The sequence below is a fragment of the Pteropus alecto genome, unplaced genomic scaffold (genome assembly GCF_000325575.1).
Source record: "Pteropus alecto unplaced genomic scaffold, ASM32557v1 scaffold46, whole genome shotgun sequence".
NCBI classification, from domain to species: Eukaryota; Metazoa; Chordata; class Mammalia; order Chiroptera; family Pteropodidae; genus Pteropus; species Pteropus alecto.
The window spans coordinates 272,165-292,807 of NW_006439231.1; the positions used below are offsets into that span (position 1 = coordinate 272,165).

General features: G+C 34.3%; 1 protein-coding gene across 2 annotated transcripts in view; it reads left to right on the forward strand.

Moving 5' to 3' along the window:
* Positions 1–270: 270 nt before the first annotated feature.
* Positions 271–20,643, forward strand: part of LOC102898696 (UDP-glucuronosyltransferase 2A1) — a 73,785-nt gene continuing 53,412 nt past the window's right edge. The window contains exons 1-2 of one of the 2 annotated variants that reach the window (XM_006916502.2): positions 271–319; positions 6,034–6,803. In XM_006916502.2, coding sequence (XP_006916564.1) covers positions 6,086–6,803 — 718 coding nt within the window. In that variant the 5' untranslated portion in view covers positions 271–319; positions 6,034–6,085. Of the gene's footprint in view, positions 320–5,980; positions 6,804–20,643 lie in introns of those variants that run through there. The other variant, XM_015592936.2, reaches the window with a different exon arrangement.

Below are 20,643 nucleotides of genomic sequence, written 5' to 3' on the forward strand. Positions count from 1 at the left end.
AATAACCCAAGATTATTAATCATTACCAGTTATTATTTCAGATATGTCTGGACATATTTAGTTTTTGGGAGCAGTGGAAATCATGATAACAGACAACATTCAGTGCAAACAAATCAATAGAAGGATATGCCCTTAACAAAGATTAATCCCATTAATAATGTAAAGTATGAAGAATGCTAAGAGTAAACAAATCTGTATAATCTTTTCTCCATTTAAGATCATATTTCTCATCGAATAACACCTCCCCAACTAGGGGTTATTTAAATTAAGCTTCCTAATGGCAAATTATTGCTGTTAAAGTTCCAGCTGGAAATTTCAGGTAAGAAATTTAAAGCAATATATAAGCTATATAAAAGCAATGTATAGTGTACATTTGGACTTATTTTATATTTTCTTCTAAAAGCAATATCAACCATTACAAGGTTGTGAGCTAACTTTTGGTTTCTTTTATTACTTCCTTTTGAAAAAGTTTTCAGTTCTATTTTGAAGTAATTTGAAGGTTTCTATCCACACACCCCCACTCCCTGCCTGCTCTCCTCCACCCCGGTGTTAATTTTAGAATAATTGTATGATATCGAGGTATTTGTATTATAGAGTTTTATCTAAGTGTGAGTTTTATCTAAGTGCGAATTCACTGGCCTCTTTAAAAGTTCTTCTATTGCCTCTAGTTCTTATGAGTGGAGAATTCATTTGTTCCTTCATTAGGCACATATAAAGTAACAAATAAAATTTATACTAATGTATGGTGAGGCAAAAACGATTCTTAAAGTAACCATAGTGGTCTTCAAAACAGCACATGTACATGGGTCAATATGTCATCCTTTGGTGGGTATTTTATTTTCTTAATATTGTGTAATGGATTATTTATATTTATATATTTTAAATTTATATACTTTATATATCAAATAAGTTATGCAAAATCAAACTTATTTATTAAAAAGAGGAAATTTAAAGCTTCTCAAGAAAATTCTATTGTAAAAGCAATAACCAGTTGTGGTAGTATAAATATTATTCTTGCTCCATTTTTGTGCAATTAATTAAAGCACATCTTTATTATTATCTATGATAAAAAACATTTGCATATACTAGCTTTTTTTTAAACATGTTAGTTTTTCTTTGAACACACCTGATTTTACTAATATCTTTATCATATTTTTAGCTATAGTTTCTCAAAAAAATTCTAAAAAGAGTAGACTAGCTAGAATAATTAAAATCACAAATTTAGACCCTCTTTTTGGAGAAATCTTTTTTACAACCTCTTTAAATCTTTGTGGTCAATATAAATTCTTCATTTAGTTTTATGTTACATTTAGGAACACAAACAAATCTAAAAGTTAACCTTAATAGTTTGAGAAATCTCTTAATACTGGTCACATTACTGTGTTGTGAAGGCAGAGGGAGCTGGTGCACTGAATTAAAAATATGCAGTTTCTGACCTGCTGAATGAGGAGACACAACTCACCCGTGCCACATTGACAGGTAGCTCCCTAAACATCTGAACTCCCACTTTGGGAAAGTGAAATGTCTATGGTATTTTTATTGAAAATGCAGTTTCAATACGCTCACACAATGGAAACAGAGTAACAAAATCTATTACTTACAAATCCCAGAAGTGAGAGAGTGCAACTGAGCCAGGGGAAGGGCGGCCCTCTATCACAGATTACAAACCAGCAAGAGATAGAGAGCAGAGTAGCAAGCACCGGTTACTTATAAGGTAATTGGGGTGGAAGTCACAAACTTTTCTCAGGCTTAACGTTAAGTGGTTATTTTAAAAGTTGCCCGGGAAAAGTAAAGTGGAACTTACAGCAGGCATCTTAAATTCAAGTTCTTATCTAAATGTCCAGACTCTGGGTGTGAGTAGGGTTGCCATATTATAAAATACCTAGGCAGAAAAACAGAGTCTTTCTTTCTTCCTCAAAAGTTATTTTTCTCATCACAATTGACACCATGATGCCTAGGTATTAATCTTTAGAAAAATTCATAGGCATTGTCTGGGCAGTGGAGATCTTAAAAGCCAGAAGCAGGATTTTGGTCATCCAACACGTGAAACATTTAAGCAAAGCAAAACTGACAATCACCAATATCTACACACAAATGATAGTTTTAAATCTTGTCCTTAGTCATCACCATCCTTCTTTTGCTGGAGTCAGGGCAAGAAAACAAATCAAAGCCCTTGCTTAAGATTAAGGTAGGTATTTGATTTAAAACATGAGTGAGGTTATGGAATATTTTTATTTATGGGGCCATCTTTTGTATATGTGTCTGAATTTGTCCAGAATTATTAATATACATGTAGCAGGTCGCTTTACAAATGCATATACCTCCTTCCTTGGCCAGTAAATAGTCTAAAGCTAAACGATTATCCAAACTTTTCTGTACTGAATAATCCTGTTGTTGCTGCATTAAGGCTCTGGTGTAACAGCTCAATGCATTCAGCCAGAGTAGCTGACAGGTTGATATTTGGCTTAATAATTTGTTGCTGCATTCCCAGTGTATTGGCAGCTAGATCAATCTCTGCAAGGGATAGCAGCGCACCAGCTCCCAGTATAATGGGGATGGATATTGTACGCTTTTGATGTGAGAGGGCAGAAAGAGAGACGGATAGGATGTCCTACTAAGAGATTAGTAAGGGCAATCCCAAAGAGACTAAAATACTTAAGTTTGGACAGATGTGACTCCCCAAGAGCCAGCTTGGAGGCAAATGCTTCAGAGGCTGAGGGAAGGAGAACCGCATATTTGGAGAGCCAGATATGTGTTATGGCCCCAGGGCACTGAGCCACAGTAGATACCAACTGTGTGATCAGGGAAGCTGAAATAAGTTTGGATTCTCTCCAGATGGCTGGGCCACAAGGCCCAAGACCATGAAGACTGTGCTCCTTGGAATGAGATGTAGGTCATATTCATTTATGTAGCATTGGTGTCTGAGTAGATACGGAGGATCATAAAGGGCACATGGGGGATCCTACCAGGTGCCACATGCTCTATGGCAAGTGTCCTGCATGGAAGCAGTTGAGCACCATGGGGAGCGGCTGGGCAAGCCACAGGGTCACATGGGGTGCCTTCTGTTGGGCAAACAGGGACAGGGTCAATAAATAAGCGAGGTAAGCATCTAAGGTGGGAAACAACCTATGATGGGTCAGGTAACATGACCAGCAATTACAGAGGCCCTCAAAATGAGCTCTGTGTTCTGTCCATTGTATAAAAATATTAAAACTATTGGAGGGCTTGATGGCTGTATTGTGCAGCCCTGAGTGGTCATCACTGAGGAAGAGTCCCCACGGAGTGGTATCAGGAGGCGACCCTTCAGCTATGATCTTGGAGTGTTGTATTGGGGAGATGCTGTAGTGGTGGCAGCATCTACATCCAGGGAGGGGTCCTCCCAAGAGAAATTAAATTAACTAAACCCCAGTAGGATGCACAATGTGGGCCAATCCAATGGGTGTGGTGAAATCAAGCAACCCTGTAAGGTTGTGAGATTTAACACATACCTTGGCCTTCCAGAACTCTAAGGTGCAACAGAGAGAAGCCTGGCAGAGTACCACCTCACATTGGAGTAGCAAGCATTGTAGTAAGCAAAAGGGCTCAGGGGATAAACATATAGCTAATTCTGCAAAATGCCACTCACAGGGTCACCAGCAGAGAATTTAAACAAAAAAAAAATTCAGTTCAGCAGTCAGGTCCCAGGGAGAGCCATCTTGGTGTCATCTCTGCCCTAGGAAAAGTTGTAGAAGGCAGCATTTGGGATGAGGTCATGAGGTGAGGCATTATCACCTCCAGCATTGTTGCAAGTAAAGGGAGCCATCCCAGAGTGGAGTGGCTCTACCAGGTAGCCACCCAGGAGGGGAACTGAGCAGTCTAATGAAGTCGCATGAAGAGTTAGGATGCCTTTGTTAAGGTTTGATTGCACAGTTGAGAGAGTTTATTGGTATCACAAATTTTGGGGGTTCTTGGGGATGCACCTTGCAAATAACTGGGTGGTGCTTTCCTCCAAGACAAAGAAGGTCTCCATCCATAAATTGTGAAGGTTGGATGCACACGTGTAATCTTGGTTTAAGGAAAATTTAGTTCTGTGCTCCTGACAATTTAATATTTGGCCCTATATTATCAGAGATGGGTCTGAACTGCATAAGCTTATCAACCAAATAGGGTTGAAATTAGGATAATGTAATGGCCAATACCTAGAAGTTGGAATATTGTGACTGGGCTGGGCTGGTAACTTTTAAGCATGTGTGCCATTGGTCCCATTTAAGACATCAGGCTTGAATCGCCTGGTTAGTATCCACACCTGGTAGTATTTTGGATAAAGTCACTCTAGGGCTGATTTCCAATACTCATCATCCTCACAACGTGGGGTGCAACTGCTCTGTGGTTTTAACCACTTTATAGTGTTGACTGTCTGGGGTTGAGGAGAAGCCCCATAACCCATGTGTCAGACAAAACACAGAGTAAGGCCGGCAGTAGCGAGCATCTGAATTTTATAGTTTTGTGCCTGCCCATCGACTGCTCCATGTCAAGATGTATTATGGGGCTTGTATGGGAAAACAACTCATTGGTGGCCTCCTCCAAAATCGGGTAGGGCCAACTGTTATAATTGTATCACCATACTGTCATCTTCTAATGTTATTGGTGCCAACCAAACTGATTGCCTCTTCCCTATTCTTAGAGGTCCACATCATCCCCTCAGTGGGCCAGGTGCAATTATTTCCACTTCCCATGGTGAGGTATGATTAGGGAAAATGAGCTATCCACTAAAGCCACTATACATTGGTAATTGTGGTTCAAAAAAAGCAGTATAGGGGTCTGTGTTCTTCTAAAGGGCCAAGAATATGTATGACCAGGGGCTCATAGCTAACCATTCCTCTCTGGGCCCAGCAGCCAGCCTTCCCTTCTGGCACTAATCTAGAAGAACTCTCCTTAGCTCCCAGGACCTGATAGACTATGTCCCTGAACCCTGCCTAGGGAAGAGAGGCGGATTTCTATTGTCCCAGTTAGCTCACTTTGACTCAACACAGGACTTTTGAGTCAATATACTGCTGAACAAGGAGACACAAATAGGGGTAATAAAGGTGGGGGTGGGAGTGATGGCTTGCTCAGCATAAGAGCTCTCACTTTGGGAAAGTGAAACTTAGGAATTGTTTTGATCGAAAGCACAGTTTCAATATACCCACACAACAAAAAATAGTCACAACATTTATTACTTACAGATCCCAGAAGTAGAGAGGGGCATGCAATTGAGCCAGGGAAAAGGCAGTTCTCTGTCCCAGGTCATGAGCCAGCAGGAGATAGAGGGTAGGCTACCTAACTTTTTGACTTTCCATGGAAGCATGCTTGACTTAGTAACCATCACCTAGTAATATTACTCATCATTTCTTGCATATATACCCGGAAGCATGCTTGACTTAGTAACCATCTCCTAAGAGCCCCTATTCACTAGTAATATTACTCATCATTTCTTGCATATATACCTGTACATAGTTTATTTATTGTAATTTTTTTCTCAGTGATTCAGAAGATAAAATATTTTCCTAAACACATTATTAAAGTGGTAGCGAACATACTTACTTGTTTGTACGTCACATTTTAAGTATTCTCTTTGTAATAATCTTATCTATTAATAACTAGCAACTAATATACTAATGTTTAATTGTTGCTAATGACATTATATAAAATATATTTAATATTGAAAAACCTATAGAATTAACATCTCTACATTTCTGATCTTATCTGAGGTTTCAGCACCCAGGCCTGAGTGTAGAGTTTGGATATACGGTGGCTTCAAGCAATCTAATAGTAGGAATTTAACAATTATGAGACACAGAGAAAGGGTTGAAAGATTAGATTTAAGAAAAAGATTCATAACCAAAGCTAAAACAACAGATTGAGAGGTACGATGCATGTTATCCCTAAACCTATAGTTATAAAATACGGAGCTACCAAGACAAATACCATGTGGTAGAGAGAAGGCTCTTAAGACTATCACTGGTTTGAATCAAAACTGAAAAATGATTCGTATTTCCTTTTTTGCTTGAAAAGCAGAGAAATTTGTTTGTCACATCTCATCAAATCTTCTACGTCAAACCACATCATGTTGATAAACAACATTCTGCTGCTGGCTCTCCAGATAAGTATCCTAGGAAACACTCTTGGTGGGAATGTTCTGATATGGCCAGTGGAAGGCAGTCATTGGCTAAATGTTAAGATAATTATAGATGAGTTGATTGAAAAAGAGCATAATGTGACTGTCCTAGTTGCTTCTGGTGCACTTTTCATCACGCCCACCTATAACTCATCTCTGACATATGAAGTATATAAGGTGGCCTTTGGCAAAGAAAAAATAGAAGACGTGATCAAAGGCTTTGTTTTGACATGGATGGAATATAGACCATCTCCTTCAACCATCTGGAAATTCTATCAGGAAATAGCCAAAGTCATTGAGGACTTCCACATGGTGTCTCGAGAAATCTGTGATGGTGTTCTCAAAAACCAAAAGCTGATGGAAAACCTGAAGAAAAGCAAATTTGAAGTTCTGTTATCAGACCCAGTATTTCCTTGTGGTGATATAGTAGCTTTAAAACTGGGAATTCCATTTATATACTCCTTGAGGTTTTCTCCAGCATCAACAGTGGAAAAACACTGTGGGAAGATACCATACCCTCCTTCCTATGTTCCTGCTATTTTATCAGAACTCACCGACCAGATGTCTTTTACTGACCGAATAAGAAATTTCATATCGTACCACCTACAGGACTACATCTTTGATACGCTTTGGAAATCATGGGATTCCTACTATAGTAAAGCTTTGGGTATGTAACTTTTTTTTTTTTTTTGTATTCTTTGAATTTGAACGGAGCCTTATATCACCTCTTCTTTATTTCCCTATGCCTATTCTTCTTCAATTCTACATATTGATTACTATTGCTATCATTTGATAGCAGGAAGGAACATAAAACACAATATGCTTTAGAACTACTGTGTGTTGTTTTCTAATTTTATAAACTTAAAGTACTAAGTTTTCTATGCATAAGATATAGTGACCAATACCTTAGTTTAAAATTAAGACTAGGTTCTCATATATGTATTGTATTGAAAATAGAAATTGCCTAAAAACTTCAGTGGTGTGAGGGGAAAGCTAAAAGAAAAGCTTTCTACAAGCCCATGATTAATACAGACATTTGTGTGTGTGTGTGTGTTTATATACATGTATATGGATAATCTCTGATTGTTGCTCACAGACTTCCTACTGTTTACTAGGAACTCTCTTGAATAGGCAGGATACAACAAAGACTGTGATGGAGTTCCCGGCTTCAAGGGTTTCACAATCAAACAGCAAAGTTAGACATGAAAGGGAATATTTACAATATGAATGATGTAGATAATTGTTAGTGCTGAGCTGATTGAGAAGCGAAGGTTTCAGCGGTGAGTCGTCCAGTTGAAAGAATGCATGAGGGGCCGACGTGAGAATGAAACGGCAGGCACCAACTTATTGTGTAAGGCAGGGAAATGTGGAAAAGAATGCTGGAGATATAAGGATTGCAAGAATGAATTAATTCAATAAATATTTTCAAAGCATCTTGTATGTCATACTAAGCATCTTGGTTTGTATCTAATAAGCAATTGGGAACAATTTAAAGGAATGTATTGTGACTAGATTGTATCTTATATAAAACACATGAACAGATGTGGACCTAGAGTGGAGAAATGTTAAATTGTAGGCTACTGCAGTACTCCAGGAAGGATATGATAAAAGCATGTACTAGTGAAGGAGTTTATGAACTAGAAAAATAATGCAAATGAGACATAGAAAAGCAGACTTTTCATAAACAATTTCTGTTTCCATATGTGACCTTGACGAAGGAATTAAGTTTCTTTGCACTGACTCTTGTTTATCCCATCTCTAACAGGGCTATCTAAATAATTAAATTAGTTAACAATATGAAAAGATGTTAGAATAGTGTCTAGAAGGTAGAAACTCTTCAATTATTGTTAGTTGCTTATTAGGTAAAATTAATAAAATCTTATGACAAATTGGCAAGAGTGTTATAAGGAATGAGAGATTAAATTATTTCTTTTTAAACTGAGATATAATTGAAATAAAACATTAGTTTCAGGTGTACAACATAATGATTCAATATATGTACATTGATTCAATTTCAGGTGTATGACATAATGTTTCAATATATGTACCCATCATCATACCTAATTACAAAATTTTTTCCTTGTGATGAGAAGTTTTAAGATCTACACTCTTAGCAAGTTTCAAATATACAATACAGTATTATTAACTATAGTCACCATGCTGTAGTGCTGCACATTATATCCCCATGACTATTTATTTTATAACTAGAAGTTTGTACCTTTTCACTCCCTTCACCCATTGTACTCAACTCTACTCCCACCTCCATCAAATACCAATCTGTTCTCTGTATCTATGAGTTTGGGTTTTTTATTTTTATGTTTCTTTCCTTTTTACTTTTAAGATTCCACATATAAGTGATATCATGTAGTATTTGTCTTTCTCTATCTGATCTATTTCACTTAGGACAAAGCCCTCAAGGTCCATCCATATTGTCACATTGGCAAGATTTTTTTTTTTAAGGCTGAATAATATTTCATTATATATATAACAACTAAGAACAGTTCACAGAAATGTATTATGACTAGACTGTATCATATGAAATACATGAACATATGTGTGTGTATATGTTTTATATTCATGTACTTGATTAAAAAGTGGGCAGGGGATCCAAATATACACATGAACATGTAAAGGACTTAGCACATATTAGCACTTAGAGATTGTCAGCTATTATTGTTATGGTTTTGGAATATAAATGGTAATCTTGAGAGTAGTTTAGATACACAGACAAGCTAGGCAATACTTCAGCCTTCAGAATATATATATTCAGATGTATATATATACACACATATTTGAATATATATATTACATCTGAATATATATATGTGTGTCTAGAAGGTAGAAACTCTTCAATTATTGTTAGTTGTTTATTAGGTAAAATTATGTGTATATATGCATCTGAATATATATTCATCAATGGATAAAGAAATAAAGAATAACGACATCTCACATATTCTTTATTTATCTCACATATTTTTTATTTTTTATTTATTCATCCATTAATGGACAGTTAAGTTGTTTCCATGTCTTAGCTATTATAAATAATACTGCTATAAACATGATGGGCCAAACTTTTCTTTGAAATAGTGATTTTCTTTCCTTTGGATGATACCTAAAAGTAGAATTGAAGGACTATATGGTAGTTCTATTTTTAATTTTTTGAGTAATCTCTATAAAGTCATGCACTGCATAATGATGTCTCAGTCAACAATGAACAACATACATGAGGATGGTCCCATAGATTATAATGGAGTTGAAAAATTCTTATCATCTAGTGACAACAGTGGTAGATGTTATGACATTGTAGTGCAACGCATTACTCACCTGTTTGTGGTGATGCTGGTGTAAACAAACCTACTGTGTTGCTAGTTGCATAAAAATATAGTGCATACAATTATGTATAGTTATGATACTTGATAATGATAATAATAATCAACTATGTTACTGATTTATGTATTTACTATACTATGCTTTTAATCATTTTTAGAGTGTACTCTTTCTATTTATTAAAAATAGAAAGTTAGCTGTAAAACAGTATGCTGTGTTACACCAGCAACAGCCTCATACATCTCATGTTTACTGAATCTCTTGATTGCATCATCTTCTCTTGTGCCTAATCTCACATTGTTTTATAAACTTATTGTAGGTGAAGTATAGTGTTTAAAATTTTATAATAGTATACAGTAATGTCCTGGGCTTTCACATTCACTCACCACTACTCACCCAGAGCAACTTCCAGCTATGCATGCTCCATTCATAGGAAGTGCCCTATACATGTGTGCCATTTTTTATCTTTTATACTGTTTAACTGTACATTTTCTATGTTTTGATATACAAATACTATTTTGTTACAATTACCTACAGTATTCAGTACAGCAACACTGTACAGGCTTGTAGCCTGAGAGCAACAGGCTGTAACATATAGCCTAGATATATAGTAGGATTTAACCTAGGTTTGTGGAAGTATAATCTATGATGTCCACAGAATGACAAAATCATCTAACAACACATTTCTCAAAATGCATCTCCATAATTGATACCTGACTGTAATGTTTTCCAAAGTAACTGCACCAATTTGCATTCTCACCAGCAGTACACAAGGATTCCCTTTCTTCCACATCCTTGTCAGCACTTGTTATCTATTATCTTTTTGATGATAGCCATTCTAACAGATTCAAGGTGATATCTCATTGTGGTTTTGATTTGCATTTCTCTGATGATTAGTGATGTTGAATACCTTTTCATGCACCTGTCAGCCATTTGTATGTCTTCTCTGAGAAAGAATCTATTCAAATTCTCTGCCTACTTTTTAATCAAATTTTTTTGCTATTGAGTTGTATGAGTTTTTATATATTTTACATGTTAACACCTTATCACACATATGATTGGCAAATATTTTCTCCCTTTGTAGGTTGTCTTTCCATTTGTCAATGGTTTCCTTTGCTGAGCAGACACTTTTTAAATTTTATGTAGTCCCACTGTTTATATTTGCTTTGGTTGCCTTTACTTATGATTTCGAATCCAAAAAAAAATCACTAAGACTGATGTCAAGGAGCTTACTGCTTAGCTTTTCTTTGAGGAATTTTATGGTTTCAGATCTTATGATTAAGTCATTAATCCATTTTGAGTTAATTTTTATATATGGTGTAAGATATCATTTCAGTTTTATTCTTATGCATATGGCTGTCCTGTTTTTCCAACATCATTTATTAAAGAAGCTTCTTTTCCCCATTGTATATTCTAGACTCCTTTTCCATAGAGTAATTGACCATATATGCATGGATTTGTTGGTGAGGAGTGTTAAGAGGGGTGTTTGTTACAATTGCCACATCATCTCATCTGGATATGTTATGAAGTTATCCCTAAACTAAATTTTAAAAATGAATGTTTACTTCCTGGGATATAAACAAAAACCTATTTATTCTGTCATTCAGAGAGAATAAGCATAGCTACTATGATGATTATAAACTATCCTATGATGATAGAAGGAGTCAACATTATGGTACTAAAAGTGGATCTTAGAAATTAAAAATAGGAGATGAACATATAGCCATTTTATGAGGCAATGAAACTTAAGATCTGCAAAAACTTTTTAATCTCATGTGTACAGTAAACTAACAGTGACATCTGAATGGGTGTAGCAAGTTAGTTCATGAAATAGAGAAATGCACGTGGTAGGTTCCTCAATCACAATATATGTCTCCATTTACGTTTTTATCAACTACTTCTTCTCAACCTTGGGATAATAATTGTCGTGATTACAATGCCCCTTATTTATATGGGTCAAATTTCCCCCAGATAAACCTTTCCTGTACTGGCAGTCCTGGAACCACATGTTCCATTGTATTTTGCTTGTAAGTTAATGCTGGCAATAAAACCACACTAATCTTCCAGTCTTGACATATGAGACTAATTTTTCTTAACAATTTATTTGTGGGAATGTAATGAATTTCTAAAAATGTTCTTACTCTCTGATCTTGATAATATCACATTTCTATTCAAATTATACTCTTTTGACTTAAAATGACTATTTAAGTTTGCTTTACTAAAACATGGTATTTTTATTGATGTCCAGAGACGTGAACACTCATATTCAAAACATCAGGTAAGAAGTAAAAGTACTGACATGAAAGGGTAATTTATTTTTGTGCAGGTCTTTGTACATGTAAGAAAAGAGAACGATAAATGGAACTGACTTGTAAAAAAACTTATTTCCAATTCATAATTTGAATTTATCCTATACTTAGAGCTTGAATTCTCTACTCAAAGTCATTGCAATAAATCCATATATACTCAGGTGTGACATTTTGAGACACCTGAGTAAATAAATAGGACAACTGCTATAAGATTACTTTTCTGCAGTGCAATGCAATAGGAACCTCACAGTGAGTATTTAATCTTTGCTAATTGCTAGAAATGGGATATTATAATGTCAAAATTACTTTTTTAGTTTCAGGTCATGGGTATTTGGTTCAAACTAATGGATATCATTATAGTAATTGCAGTTAACATTTGTTAATCTCTTCCTATGCACTAGATGCTGTGATAAGTGCTTCACATGTGTTATATATCTTAATCCCTGCAATAAATTTGTGAAGAAAAAACTACTATCATAGATGAGAGTATTGAGGCTTCAAAATATTAAGCATTTAAAATCAAATCATATAGCTACTAGTCTGAGAAAATAATTTTCAAATTAAAGTCTTTCTGACACCAAACCTAGAAAAAAAATGTTTCTCCTTTTAAAATTTCATGTACAGATCTAAGAATTATTTAGAATATTTTAGGTTTAAACTTTCTTGGGTACTTTCTTCTTCTTTTCAATGTGTTTAGCTTTTGAAATCTGCTGTTCTATTTCTCACCCATTTTAGTTTGCCAAATGGTGTTTAATTGGGCCATATTATAACTAGGGAACTTGCTATGCCTTTAGGCACAGATCTCTATGACTCTATTGCCTGAGGAGATTGGCCTAAGAATAGCTTTCTGGTCCTAAGAGAGATTCTCTTTAACTAAAAGAAAGAAAAGTCATCTGCAGATTTCAAATACAGTTCTTTAAAGTTGAACCAGATAAATTTTATTTTTATATTCATATTAAAAACAAACAGCCATTAAAATTGGGGAAACATTTAAAGAAAGAATAATGTAGCATTTTAATCTCAGTAAAAATATTTATAATCCATAAACATACCTATTGCTACCAACAGTTTTATCCCTTGGCCACTATAAAAACAAACAGCTTTTTATTTGCTAGTAATCTTTGTATATTAGATTTATATAAATACATAACATATTATTACATATAAAAAATTAGATGAATAATCTCTAAAAACTAAAGTCATCTACAAAAACAATAGACTATTTTGCCAATACATTAAATAGAAAAAAATAGCAGATCTTCAAAAAAGATTATGACCATAATATTCAGATCTTTGCATGAACTAGGTACTCGAAGAGCACAGATAATTAATGTAAAATAAAATTATAAAAGTGAAACTAATTTGACTGTGTATATCTCTATAGTGCTTTATTTACAGTAAACATTTGAAGGAGAAAAAATGTATTAAAGTCTTTTTCCTGAAGAATAATATACTTTGACTTGAATCTTTCTTTTTCTTTCAGTTTTTCCTTTTTTTCCCAGTCTTTCTTTTGCTTCCCTATTTTCTCTCTTCCTTCTGTATTTTTAAATTGAACTTAATATTGATTTGTTAGAACTTTTCAAATCACTGCTGGTAGAATTCCCTTTCCATGATGACTCATGAGCCTTAGACAAGACATTTAAGATAAAATTATTTCTGGGTCATGCGAAATTCCCAGAGAAATCTATCACACTTTTTTTGCTCCCACTTAATGAAAGAAATGGAGGGTCATAATTTTTATAGGTATAATCTTGAATTTTATATTGTTAATCTAAAAATTGAAGGCCAAAGTGAGAGGCAACAAGCATTTATTTGAAGGTAAAACAAATAACTACTCTGCAAGCACTAATTAAGGCAGAAACTCATTGTTTCAATTAGGAGACAAAGGGAAGGGATATTTATGAGAAGAAGGGGAATAATTATATCAGTAGAAAGAAGGCATTTCTTTTGGTGCAGATAAGCTAACATAGTGATGCTAATTCTAAACAATGTTTTTAATTTTTAGTTCGATAGTCACAATATCTGCTTTCTTGTTATCCTTGCAAACAGTACTTTGGAACACAATGTTTTTTAGGCCCAGTCCAAAGGTTATTTTGCCCTGTTTGAACATCCCTGTTTGAAGCATGGAAGTAGGCAGCTCTGAGTCTAGTAATGTAACTATGTTTATATATTAGATTATATATATTAAATATACATTTACATATATATTTAATACATATTTTACAATATCTGTGTATTTCTTAAAATAAGTCATTTGTGAGCTTTGTTAATAGTAGATCGTTTGTGACTTGCCTGGAGACAGCATAATTGGCCCTGTGGAGGAACTTGCAGTGTTTCAAAACATCTGCACTACAGGGGCAGAAAAACAAATTTTCCTCCTATCTTTCCAAGTTCTTCTGGCTGAGCTAATAATCAGATTAACATGAGACAGATCAAGAGGAGAAAATAACCAAATTTATTATATATATACATACAGGGGTTCTTGAGGACAGATCTGGCAGTTAGGCTCTTATGCCACTTTGGGCTAAAGAGAAGGGGAAAGCGTAGTTTGGGACTTCAAAGAGCAAGAGGACAATTCACATGAAGATAGAATAGTAAGTGTTTGGTAAATAAATGTTGGCCGGGACATCTTTAACAGTGAGGCACAGAAATGACTTGGATCAAAGGGGCCTTGCTAAGTTCCTCCCTGTCTAACACATACTTGTTCACATTCACTATAGTTATCTACGATGATAACTCCTTTCCTAGAACAGATTTTCTATCTAAATTCTTTTAGGCAGTTAGGGGGAAGATTAAAGGTTTTTTTCTTTAGTTTTCATTTCTTGAAAGTAGCCAGCTTAAAATAGTTATTTTCCCAAAAGACATAGTTAGTAGTTGCAAATTCTGCCTCCCTTGGCACCAAAGCTCAGGTGCCCGAGTGGGCCATTGTCTAAGGAGCGAAAGAGAGGTGATGATGAGGTCTGGTTAAATTGGTCATTTTTAAAGTAAGATTCTTTCCCAATGATATTGTATATAGCTACCATTTATTCAGCACAGATGCTGTTCTAAATAATTTATATACATTGTTTCATTGAGTCCTCATAACTATAGGAAATAGACTCCATCATTCTTCCCCATTTTGTAATGAGGAGGCTAGTAATTTGCCTGAGGTATAATCAAGAAAGTGATGAAGCATTGATGCCAGACCTGGAGTTTAAAAGAAAGCTCTAGGAAGATACTCAGTTTACATACAACGAAACAAAGGGAAAAAATCTAAATTTAAGCTTTCAAAGAACTAACTAAATGACAATTAAAAAACTCAAAATTGAAGCACTGCAGTGTGGCTAAAACTTTAAGGTACTAAAGAGTTGATTACTCATTTCCTAAAATAGTATAAAGGCTGGTTTCCAGGCTTTTGTGGCATTTGGGGCCTCCTCCAATCTGAGAGACAAAGGTAAGTGAATCAGCACAATTAAATCCTAGCCATCCTGTGCAATGCTCAGGAGCACACAGGAGGGAGAGACCATTAAGCCAGGGTATGTCTTAGGAGAGAACAAAGAAAATATAAGAAAGAACTACCATACAAAAATGTTGTCTGAAGAATTATTAATTTAAACTAATAGGATTATATATATTTTAAGAAACTTTATTCTTTTAATTTTATACAGATGAACTAAATATTCTTCAGCAAATGTTACATACAAAATCTTATCGAATAAGATTCTGAGAAATTTTTATCTGTTTTATTACCCTCTGGAGTCCTTCATTAGAAGTAAACAGATTGGGATGAAAATGAGAACTTAATTCAAAGTACAAAGATAAAATTCTATTTAGTACAAATTTTCTATGGCTGATCTATTTTTAACTCATGGTACTTATGTAGTGATATTTCATAGGCATGTGTTTTTAATATTATTTTCTGGGCTCTTTAGTATGTTTAAGATATATTATCAAATATTCATATATTCAAGCAAAATTATTTACAATTATGAAATGAAATATTTTCTCATTTTTACTGTTATAAAATATATCTCAACTATTGGATTTAAAAAGTAGAATACAGAAGAACATTGGACTGGGAACCATAATACTTACATATTCATCTGATCTGCCATTTACTTGTGTCCGGGATGAGAAGAATTCCTCCCTCTACTGTTCTTTACTTATTACAGCTGGATCGATAATAAAATAATAAAATTGACATGAGACTAGATTAATAGGAGAAAAATCAATTTAATATGTGCACGTAGGAAGTCATTATATGATATTCAGATCATAGAATGAAGCCCAAAGAAATGATGGAGCCAGGAACCCTTTTTATACTTTTTAGACAAGGAAACAATAAATTTGTGAGAAACTGACAGGACTAAGGGGAAAAAAGAAGTTAGAGTTCATTTGAAAGGAATGTAAGCAAGGTTTGAGTATTCATTAATGAGAAATTTAAACAAGGTAGTCAATGATAAAAAAAACAAACAAACAACAAGACTTGTTTATACAGACCGTTTGGATTTGAGTTGTTTAACTCTAGCAGTAAGGGATGTCTTTCAGGTGTAGGGAGGACATCCTTCCTGTAAGGGATTTATTTCCTGAATTTGAAAAGACAGGGGAGGGTCAAGGTGCCCTTCTGAAGCTAGCTGATTGTCAAGTAACTTTAATTCAAAGTAATCAATATGTAGTTGTGGAATATTTTGGGGGAACCTATCTTGGGTCCTGGTACTAGCATTGTAACTTTGAGATTATTCAAACTTCTCTTGATCCATTTTCTTGCAAATGGAGTTATACAAACTGGATCCGTGGTGTCTCCAGAATGACAATCCCACTGTACTGTTTATTCAATCCTTATTCAGAATAGCTATTAATGAATTCAAAATCAAACAAATATGTTATTTTAAATTACTGAATTTTATTTTGCCATGCAATCAGACATATTCGGTAGAAGTGATTATTTTTTTCATTGATGGAAATTCAAATTTAAAGTTAAATCTACATATGTCCCCAAACATAATTTATTTTCTACCATTCTATCACTTTTAAATTTGCAATTATGAACATTTCAGGCATACAGGAAACCAGGGAATAAATGTAACAAACACCTACAATGACATCAATGAGATTAAACACTTTAATATCCAATAATAATTTGAAAACTGAGAACATATATATCAGCTATTAATTGATTCTGTTATCATCATTGTTCTTCACTAAATTAGATAATTATGTTATTGACCTGAAGAGATCACTTAGTGACAAATTGACTCCTTGAATGCTTTCTTTTCTTTTCTTTTTTTTTTTTATTCAGGGGGAATTTAGGACTGACTATATGTATTTGATTCTGGGACATATTTCAATAAGTTTTTCAGGGCTATCATAGCTATTGCTAGTGAGTAATCTCAGATTAATTATAATATTCTACTTATATGAACCTCAATAATTAAACAAATCTAAGTATTTTATAGATAAGTTTTTAGTTATACTCTGGATGTTGTGTTTTGTCTCCTTTTCATTTGAAGAAACAGATTTCTTTACAAAGATATTTCAAATTCTCTTCAGTAGGCCTATTCTAATGACCATCAAGATTATTCATACTCTTTTCTTGCTCTTTTGTTTCTAAGGGACTGCCACTATATACAAACTAATGCTGACTCATAAAAGGACACAAATATAATAATTTTAAATGCATCACTTCTCTCTCCCCTCTTTATCTTTCTCTGCCTTCCTGGTCCTTTTATTACTTGAGAGTCTGAAATTACACAATTCAAGGTTGATGACTGTGAAGAAAAAACCGCCACTTGATTTCTATTTTCGGTTCTTGGTTTCCATCCTTTTAATCACTTTATTTGTTCTTATTTTCTCTTTTTAAATGGCAGCCTCTAATAATTTTAACTTTTAAAATAGCATTATTATATAGTTGCCCTTGTTCAGTTTGTCATCCACTAAGAATCTCAACTGAGAGATATCATTATATCCATGTGATATCTTTAAGCAAATTTATTAAACTGCTAACATTACTAACCTCTTGCTCTGAATCGAAGAGTTTGCAAAGCAGGTTTGCAGACATTATTGCTAATCTACAAGTTAGTATAACAAATTAATATTAGTATCTCATCGATACATGATAAAACCAAGGAGAGGGTCTAGGTAATGAATTTGAGCTCTTGAACTCTAGTATCCACCTAATTTTATCTACTTACTACACAGCTCTGAGTGAAAAAGTATGTTGTTCCTTAGTGTGTCATGCTCTATGTCTTTGATTTGTGTGTGAAGATATCATATGGAAGAAAGTGACAAATTCACTATAATAGATATCATACAGAAGAAAGTGACAAATTCACAATGATCAATTTGCTTTATCAGAGAAGAAAACTGTCCTCCATCAAATGTGTAGTAATTTACTCTATAACCTAATTAATATAAAACATTTTGAGATGTTTGACCAAATGTCCTCTAAGTGATGCTTGTTTTAAACTTCTTTCTAAATATGAGCCATGGGGAAATGATAATAATGCTAGTCATCATGTATTGCCAAAGTTTCTAAAACTTATAAAATTGAAGCATAACATTGTACAAATCCAACAATGAGTCAAACGATGTTATGATTATAGTCCCGATTGTACTACTTTGTAATATGTTTTAAATATGCAACTCAACATTAGTTTCATTATCCATGCAACTGAGTAAATAACATGCCACACAAGATTGTGAAAAGAATTGAATCAGATAATGCATGTATAAATGCATGTATGTCTTTATTATAAAGACATACAACTTAAAGTACTATAAGTTTTGACAAAGTGGCTTTAGCAGTGAGAATTGTTATTTTTCATTTAACCTAATTTTGGAAAAATATATTAAAGTGAAGACATATTCTATAAATCATAGTATCACAGAGTACACAGATACCAGGCTTAGGACCTGCCTGTTTTTTGTTTGTTTGTTTGTTAAAATAGAACCATATTTCATTTCTGTTGTTGAAATAATCATGTTAATGCATATAAGAATTTTAATTATATTGTTTTCCTTTTAATCTATAGATCAATTGACCTATGAATGAGTGTAGCCATTACATTAAATATTATTTTATTTGAAAAAGCCCTTCTCGAATATACTTTGAAAGTTTCTTTTCATCTAAAAAGAGCCACAGTAGGATGATTTCCATAATGAATATCATCATGTCTAAGAAGTTTGTTTGTCTGCTGGTTTTTAATTTGACTCTGACTGAAATTGTTCTCAGTGGGAATGTGCTAATTTGGCCAACGGATGGTAGCCATTGGTTAAATATTAAGATCATTCTAGAAGAACTGACTCAAAGAAATCACAACGTGACTGTACTGGCTTCATCGGCAACTCTATTTATCAACTCCAAACCTGATTCTCCTGTGAATTTTGAGGAGATACCTGTTTCCTTCAAGAAGAGCAATGTAGATTCCTTTATTGAACATATGATAATGCTGTGGCTAGACCATAGACCAACTCCTCTCACACTCTGGACTTTCTACAAAGAACTAGGAAAACTCCTAGATACTTTTTTTCAAATTAATATACAGCTCTGTGATGGAGTATTAAACAATCCCAAGTTAATGTCAAGACTTCAGAAAGGTGGTTTTGATGTGTTGGTAGCTGATCCAGTAACAATTTGTGGGGACTTGGTTGCTCTGAAATTAGGAATTCCATTTGTGTATACTTTGAGGTTCTCTCCAGCCTCTACAGTGGAGAGACACTGTGGGAAAATCCCAGCACCTACCTCTTATGTACCTGCAGCCTTGTCAGAGCTCACTGACCAGATGACCTTTGGTGAAAGGGTTAAAAATATCATATCTTATTCTCTGCAAGACTATATATTTCAGTCCTACTGGGGAGAATGGAATTTATACTACAGCAAAGTTCTAGGTAAGTCTAAAGCATTCTCTTATTAATGATTCCAGAAACATTATTTATTCCTATTGTTAATATAGCAAAAGGTTTCTATCTCACTACATATGTCAAGCTAAAGTAAATATGCTTATTATATCTTCAGACAAGTTCCTGACCATTATATTTGGATAAATTCCTTAAAAATGGAATGGTGGTATTAATATGTATGCTATTAAGGCAAATAATCTTGTGCCTCTTTAAGTAATAGCTTTTCAATGTGTGAATGAATCTTCAAATATAAATGAAAGTACCTTCACTCAGATAAATTATGACACTACCAAAAATACCTTGGCAAACATTTTGAAGTGATACATGATTTACTTTCCCTCTTTGATTCTTCTTTCTTTTCTTTGAAGAAAATTTCTAAAAGCCTAAGGTTGGGCATGGGAAAACTGAGTTTATACCTTCCACTGCCTCTCACTATCTCTCTATCCTTAGGCTCCTCTGGATTTTTGAGCTTGCATTGTCTTCAAGTTAATTTTTCAGTATCCTTTGGCAAGCCTCAAGGTGCCTTGCCTTGCAGATTTTTTATGAGAATCAAACAAAATAATACAAACTGTCAAGGCCAGTTCTGGTTGGCTATTTATATTACTTATCTTTCTGACCTTCGTGAGCCTTCTTTCCTTTATTTTTTTATTCTCTTCTCCCTTGAATATTTTCTTTTTCTGTACATCTATCAATAGTACCAGGGGCATTCATTAACAGAAGGAATTAATAGTTGATGCAAATATCATTGGTTCTTTCTTACAATGGCAATATTCAAAATACTATTATTTTACACACTCCTCCCCTCCTTCCTCCTTCTCTCTTCCTCCCTCCATTTTTTTTCTCATTAGTTCCCTCCTTTCCTTCCTTCCCTGTCTCTCTCCCTTTCTCCTCCCTCTTTTCCTTCCTTCCTTTCCTCCCTCCCTTCCTCTCTCCCTCATTTCCTTCCTTCCTTCCTTCCTTCCTTCCTTCCTTCCTTCCTTACTTCCAAAGAAC